At 55.8% G+C, this 7,698-nt stretch overlaps 1 protein-coding gene across 1 annotated transcript; it reads right to left on the minus strand.

Annotated features, from left to right (window-relative positions):
• Positions 1-1,545: 1,545 nt before the first annotated feature.
• Positions 1,546-6,856, minus strand: LOC137223512 (serpin A3-8-like). The gene is given in 6 exon segments (XM_067735427.1): positions 1,546-1,708; positions 4,244-4,382; positions 4,385-4,474; positions 4,477-4,515; positions 6,201-6,447; positions 6,449-6,856. Coding segments are annotated over 6 exon segments (1,086 nt in total).
• Positions 6,857-7,698: the final 842 nt, after the last annotated feature.

Raw genomic sequence — 7,698 nt, forward strand, 5'->3', positions numbered from 1 at the left:
GGGCTTGGCCTCGGGGCCCAGGCTGCCCATGGCATGGGATCACGTAGGTAAGGGTGGAGACACACGGGAAAGAGTCCAGTCCAAGGAAGGTGGCTTATTGCTTTCGTAAGGCTCAGAGCCTCTTACTGACCAAGGCACAGACTCCCTGTGCATGTGGAGCCCCCAGCAGAGTCACTGTCACCTTCCCAAGGGTGAGCAGGTGGGACCAGGCAAGGGGCTCCTCGGTGCACAGGGGCCAAGCTGCCCCCAGGGACCAGGGCTACTAGCTACTTAGCGAGGGGACCTGCCACTCAGAGGGGAGGCCCAGGCTTGACTGGGTTTGATGACTTTCCCCAAAAAGATGATGCTCTGATTATCTTTGTGAATTACGGAAATCAGAAAGGGCCTGCCAAAACTAGCAATGAATGCTTGTAAGGTTGAAGTCATCATCTTGATTCCAGTGGCAGCAGCTCCTTCCATGCCTTCCTCGCCCACATCAAGCATGGCCTGGCGGACCACCTGTGGAGACCCCAGAGCATTACCCACTGGACACAGGGGAGTAGGATGTGAGCAGCTGCCTGACCCCCACTAAGGGGACTGGCATTCATTCACCTGATGCTGTCTGTCACCGTGCTGTCAACCTGTTCAATTTGTCCTCGCAACAAACTCTCAGCTAGTTTGCAGTCATGATGCGCAGATGTGCAAAGCGAGGCTGCGCGTGCTGGGCCCAGGGTCAGAGAGGCAAAGAGCAGGGGCTCCCTGATGTGGATCCCTCTCTGTCTGAGTCCAGAGACTGTGCTGCCCCAAAGCACCCCCTGGTATAGGGGGAGGGGCAAGGCAATACATTTTCTCACAGTCCACTGTCCACAGTCCCTCCCTGTCGAAGCAGCAGATGGGTGGGCACTGCTTTTGCTCATCTCCTGCCCCAGTGGAAATGTCCCTGAGCCCTTGGCTACTTTGCGTAGGATGTGGCTTCCCATCCCTGGACCCCGCAGGCCCCTTGGCACATACGCCTCCTTTACCAGGTCCTTTGGCAGGTGGGGTGCAGGGGAGACCGCAGGGCTGCCCAGCCTCCCCCATTCACTCTGACTTCTCTGCTTCTAGGATTGCGGTACCAGGGCCTCTGGTATTCTTGTCTTGTGCTCTTAGGGTATTTCCATCACGATGGCCCTGTAGCCATTGTTAGTACCTATAACCTCCTACCTGCTCTGCTAGACTCTGCACGCTGGCTAAGAACTATCACCCTCATTTACAGATGAAAAAACTGAGGGGTACGAGATTTTAAGTATTTGACTCTATAGGCAGTGAAGAGTAGAGCTTGGCATGGGGTCCACTGCTGATTTCAGATCTTTCCCAATGATAGACTTCCGGGTCACATTAGATTTCAGGGAAAGTGGGCACAGCTCCCCACCATGATTGTAACCCAACTCTCCTGGGCTTAGGGAGTCCCAGGCGGCATGAGTGAGTTACAGGAAATTCAATGAATTTGAAAATTCAAAATTAGCCAAACATCTACCTGTCTGTCACCATTCAAGCTCCTATAAGAAGGATGAATTGTCCAAAGTTTTAAAGACTCACCTCGGAAACCCCCAGCTTGTTGACCTCTGTGATTCCTGACAGGTCAGACTCGTGGTTGAAGACTTTCTTAATACCCAGCTGGGAAAGTACGTTTCTCAGCTTATAGTCGCTGGAGATGGAAAACCTTGGCAAGTTGAGTTCATCTATCCGTCTAGGAAATGAGGAAAATAAACTGGAACTTCTGCTTGACTCAGAGCCCGCCTTTTCCCATCTCACAGCTTGGTCTTCTGTGGTTTCCTCTCCAGCTACTCCCTTCTCCCTGGAATAAGGACTCCTTTCCTCAGTTTCTAGACCCCTCGGGGTAACTCTCCTTAATTCGTTAATTATCCATCATGTCGGCAGGTATCTAACGTGCTAGGCAGAGCACAAGGGCTGGGGCTCAGGCGGTGCCCACATCTGGCCCTGCTTCTCCCTGTAAGCCCGTAGGGCATGGGAAGCACCCTCCTCCAACAGGGATTCCACAGCTTCTGGGAGACTGTGCTGGGGCGGCTGCTCCATGGGCACCAGGAAGGCTTCCTGCAGGAGGTGGCATGGAGCCTGAGTCCCGGAGGAGTGAACGGAGCTGACTGGGTGAAGAGGAGTCCAGGAGGCAGGAGGATGCACTTGCAGGAAAGAGGGAAGAAAGAAGGGCTGCCCCACAGCACAGAGGCAGCCTGAGTGCGGGCAGTGGGGAAGGGAGGGGCCGGGAAGGGGCTTGGGTGGGACGTGGAGGGCTGGGGGCTGCATTCAAGGGCCTTGGGAACCTGAATCAACCAATCCAACATCTCTATCTTGTCTTCCCAGTGAGCTCCTTGAGGGCAGGGATGCATCCGCTTCTGAGCAGAGGTGGCAGCATGTTCTTGGAGCAACAGATGCCTCCTCTCTCTTTGTCTCTATTTCCCTTAAGACTCTTGTCACAGTGTCAGCTCTTACAGATGCCAAATAGGAGGAGGCTGTGGCTCCCATTAAACGTTGAGTCCCTTGGGAGCAGGGAGGTACCTATTCCTCCTCATAGGCCATCTTTCCTCCCTCCCTCCCTCTCTCCCTCCCCCCGCCCTTTATCCATTCATCAACAGATTCTTAGTGAGCGCCCTCCATGGGCCAGGAACGTGTAGATGCTTGTCCCCCCAGTGCTTGTAAATCAAAGATGTCTGATGAATATTCTATCCACTTACAACTATTCACTGAGCCCCCGCCCTGTGGTAGCTCTTGGTACTGGAGGAAGGAAAGGGTTGGGAAGGGAGTACATGCAGGGGGAGGGTGGGTCCCGTGTCCTGGAGTCTCCTGGGATCTGCAGTGAGGAGGGGCTGAGAGTCAGGCAGCCCCAAGGCGCCCGGTCCCCTGGACAGGGGTTGGGGAAGGGACTGCAGCCTCAATGTCACGTCTAGGCAGGTCTCTCATTGTTTGAGGTTTATAACATACTTTCCACACCCGTGACCCCCTAGGATCTGCATAGCTGCCCACAACCTTCCCTACCTCCGCTGCAGCAGACACTGCGCCCAGAAGTGCCTCTCCCTCTGCTGTCCCCCTTGTTATTGGTCTCCTGTGTCTGCACTCAGTTTATCCAGAGCCTGACCCCTTCCGCCCTTCCCGGTTCCTCCTGGTGTATCCCCAGCGGCTCCCCTGGGTGAGTCCACTGGGCGCCTGGCTGGCCTCCCTGCCTCCATGCTGGTCCTCGGCTGTCTGTTCTCCACTGGACGACCTGGGTGATCCGTTTAAAACATGACTCAGATCGTTCACTCTTTGGCCCAAAACCTTGTGATGAGTCTCTATTTCCCTTAGAGGGGGGCGCGTCGAGGGGTTTGCAAGGCTCCAAGTGACCTGAATCCCCCCTGGGGTCCTGACCTCTCCCAACTTTCCCTCTCACTCCCTCTGCTCTGGCCTCACTAACCCTCAACCACACCAGGCTCCCTCCTGTCTTAACAGGTTTTGCACTGGCTGTTCCCTCAGCCAGGAACGCTTTTCCCCACCATATGCACATGACTCAATCCCTCACCTCAAACATCACCTAAGGGCCACCCTGCTTACAATCACAAGCTACTTGCGGGCCCCATTTTTTCACGATTTTACTGTGCTTTACTATCCCCACCTCCCCATTTCTCCCCTCTCAAAGTAGCAAATAATTTACTACATTTATTTCCTGTCTGTCTCCTCCAACTGCAAAGTAAGTGCCCGTAAGGCAGGGAATTTACTGCTTTATTCGCTGACCTACCCTCAGAGTCTAAATTAGTCCCTCAGACGTAGCTTAATCTTCATTCATTCATTCAATCAGTGCTGAATGGTTGAATGAATAAATGAGTGAATTAATGTTTAGCCCGTGCAAAGCTGATGCTCACGTCTGTCTCACCTGAGCCCCCAACTGATCCCAGTCCCATCCGCCCCCCTCCACCTGCAAGAGGTGGAGCCACGGAGAGAACAGCATGAGTGTCGGGGGTTGTGTGAGGATCCTCAGGACTCAGCGCATGTCAGTGTCAGAGGAACCCTCAGCCCCGCCCCCTCTGATGTCATCATCTTAGAGAAGGAACAGCTCAGGCCCAGAGCCACACAGGCAGCCAAGGGCAAGGTCAGCCCTGGACGGGCCCTCCCACCTCTGCCCCCGCCCCTGGACATTACTGAGGCCCGGGGGCTGCGGGTCCGGAGTCCTGGAAGAGGGGGAAGGGCCGAGAAGGCAGGTGGGCCCACAGCTCCGGGTCCTGGGGACAGTCACCTGGGCTGCAGGGAGTCTCTCCACCTCCTCAGCGTCTCTGGGAGCAGCTTGGCCTCCAGGTCGTGCATTTTGCCCTCGTCAGGGAGGATGAAGGGCGCGCTGTCGTCGCTGGTGTACCTGAGCTCCAGCGCGGGGCAGGCAGCTCCTCGTCCCGGAAGTAAGGCGTTTCCAGGCCCCCAGTGGTCATCATGGGCACCTCCACTGTCCTGTTCTCACTCACGTGGACTCTGACTTATGAGTATGGCTGGGATCAAAGGGCTTCTTCCACTGGGCTAGAGGTGGAGGGACAGGTGAGGGGTCTGTGGTGCAAGGGCTGCAGGCGTCTCACTCCTCTGCCCTGGTCCCTGAGCAGGGGAGACCCTCCCCACACCAGCAGCCCCCCACGTGCCTCTAGGGATGGCCCTGCTAGGTTTGCACATATACCTGGGCAGGTGGGTAGGCCCTTGGGGACGGGGGTGAGCCCAGAGGTCTGGATTGGGAAGGGGGACATGAAACAAACCTGGTTAATTGTGCTACGTGAGAAACCAACAGGAACAGGACAGGGCAAGGGAGAGACGGGGTGAGGCTGGGACTGCAGAGAAATGGGAGCTCCTGGTCCTTAAAGGGAACAGTGTTAGTGACCAGTGGCTAGTCACTGGCTTTGCAGGGAGGACACATGTCCCCACAGCCTTGTGAGCCAGGCTGAAGCAGGAGCCACATGGGTACCAGGAGGGTAGGGCGGGGTCAGCAGAGGAGAGAGCTGGGGTCTCCCCGCAGGAGGATGGAGCATTCAGTGATGGGGGCTTCTTGGGGAGATTAGGGCCCTGGGGCTTCATGGAGTGTGTATCCGCCCCCGCTTCCTGCTTTGTTTCCAGCCCTGCCTGTGTCCCCAGAGTTAGAGGCAGGAGCAGAGGGAATGCAGGGCTGGCTGGGGTGCCCCTGGTGGGGAGATCTGGGAGGAGAAAGTCCTAGACCAGGGCAGGCTTGTAGGAGAGGAAAGCACAGGAGACTGAAAGAATAAACATAGCAGGCCAGGCCTGGATTCGTTTTCCAGAGAAATGGGATTCTACGCCTTCATTTACCGAGGAAAACACAGACCCAGGAGGGCTGGCCACGGCTGCAGCCAGGAGCCCCCAGTACAGGGCTAACTTGTCTCCCCAGAGCTAGTGTCTCCTAGGCACGTGACCACCCCCTGCCTCAATGATCATTCCTTCTGTCTTTATCTATGCCGTGTCCCTATTTGCACTGCTGGCTCTATGTTTGAAATCTATCTGCCTTCTCTCTGATCCTTATGAGTTTTCAGGCTGAGGTTTGCAATCTTGAGTTTCTATCAATGGGACTGGGCACTGGGCCAGCTAGAATCTGGGAAAGAGTCTTGGCTGGATGCTGTCCTCTGAGTCTTCCCTCAGATGATGGCCTTGCCAGTTCCACCCTCATGGTCATGAAAGAGCACAACTGAAGTTCCTTGTGCTGGCCAGGCTGCTCAGAGGCTGTCACACTGTGAAGACGGCCACCAGCCTCACCTCAACCACCAGAGACCAAGTCCCCTTAGACGGAGCCCGTCAGACACAGCCCACAGTGTACACAGCTGAGGCCTTCCTGAGCATGTCCGAAAGCATCTCATTAGGGAGGAACCTGGAGTTCCCGGCCACCCCGGAGAGAGCTGAGACGAAAACTCCTTCCTTCTGGCAGCCGGGCAAGTTTAAATCAGAATAAAAAGTCTCCCTGTGGCTCAGACAAAAGGGTTAGTGTCTCCCCTGCACTTAAATCCCGCACAGTCAGCTGTGGTTTGGAAAACCCCGAAATAGACAAAGCCTATGATCGAGGCAGAGCCTTGGAGCCCAAGCCCCCCTCAGCCAGGAGCAGCCTGCTCTGTAATGTTTTACCGAACGACAGAGTTGGCAGAGGCTGGACAGAAATTGCCCCGAAGACACAAAACCAGAAGTGTGTTTCCTTCTGAATTAAACAGGGCACCCACCTTTAAAGTAGACGTAATTCACCAGGACCATCACTGTGCTCTGGGAAACATTTTTGAACAGCTCCACAATTTTCCCCTGCGTTTTATTCTTCACGTAGTCATTGATGAGCTTCTTGGCAGTGTCGGAATCCCGGAAGTCGGTGGAGAAGGCCTGGGAGGCACACAGCGCCCAGGCATCTTCCCTGAACTTGTCCAGAAGCTTCAGCTGCTCCTGGACGAACATGGCGTTGCCCACGCTCAGCTGCAACTAACTGGTCGCTGGGTCGGCCGAGCGTCTGCAGGAGGTGCTGGAAGCCCTGGTGGATTTCTGTCTCAGGGCTCTCTGTGAGGTTGAACTTGAAGCCTTCCAGGGGCTCCGTCAGGGTGGGTCCGCGGGCCCCCAGGCACAGGAAGGCCAAGGCCATGGAGACGCTCAGGGGGGAGAAGATGACATTCTCATTGGAGGTCTTCAAAGCCAACTGCTTGTAGAGGCTGAAGGTGAAGTCGGTGTTGCTGGAGACGAAAGTGTGGTCGTCCATAGGTGCCCCTTTGTGTTGGTCCTCTGGGGTCACATCCTCCGGGTCAAGCCCACCCCCTGGGAGGCAGTGGACACTGGAGCAGAGCCCAGCCACCAGGAGCCCCAGAGCCAGGAGGGGAGACATTCCCTCTGCCCTCATCTCTGAAAAGCAAAGCTCCTTTAAGTCTCGGTGTGTCAGATGATGGCCCAACCGCCACCCAGTGTCCCCACGTGGTCTCTGCTCTCTCTGCCTCTGCTGCTTTGTGACCTCCCAGTTCTAGGCACCCTCCTGGGCTCCCAACATACATGAGGAGGCTTTGGGCTCCCTCTCACCCTTTGAAGCAAGTCTTGTAATTGTTACCAATTTCCCCAATGGAGAAACTGGGCACAGAGAGGGAAAGGGGCTTTTCCAAGGTCACCCAGCAAGGAAGTAGAGGAGCGAGGGCGAGAAGCCTGGGTTGCCTGGCTCCAGTGGAGAGCTGGTGATGGGTTTGAGGTGCTTTCCAGTGAGAACCCATCCCCCTTCTGCTGGGAGAGCAGCCACCGTCAGAGGGGACTAGGCAGCAGGGGCTCCGTTTCCACTATGTCCCCTGTCTGCCCCCCAGGATGGAGCCCTGGACTTAGAGGACACAGCACCTCTCCCAGCCTCTTGATGACAAGTGTGTGACATTAGGGGGGCACTCTCATTGTGGTACCTCGTTGCAGTGAGGGTTCAATGAGAGAGGCCACCGCAAGCAGCGGGACCAGCGCTGGAGCCTAGGTGGCCCTGATAAGGGTTGCTGTAAAGATCAAAGGAGGGTAGAGTGTTCTTTTCAGCCCCTGGCAGGTGGACACATGGTGGTTGATTCCACCATAAACCTGTAAAGGCCTCCTAGTGGGGAGAAGCAGCGTGGTCTCAGAGTGCCAGAGACCTGGACAAGGATTCCATTTTGACCACTAGTGAGTGCTGTGTGGTGACAAACAAGTGACTGAGCCTCTCTGAGCCTCAGGTCCCATCTCTGT

Source organism: Pseudorca crassidens, chromosome 1 (assembly GCF_039906515.1).
Source record: "Pseudorca crassidens isolate mPseCra1 chromosome 1, mPseCra1.hap1, whole genome shotgun sequence".
NCBI lineage: Eukaryota > Metazoa > Chordata > Mammalia > Artiodactyla > Delphinidae > Pseudorca > Pseudorca crassidens.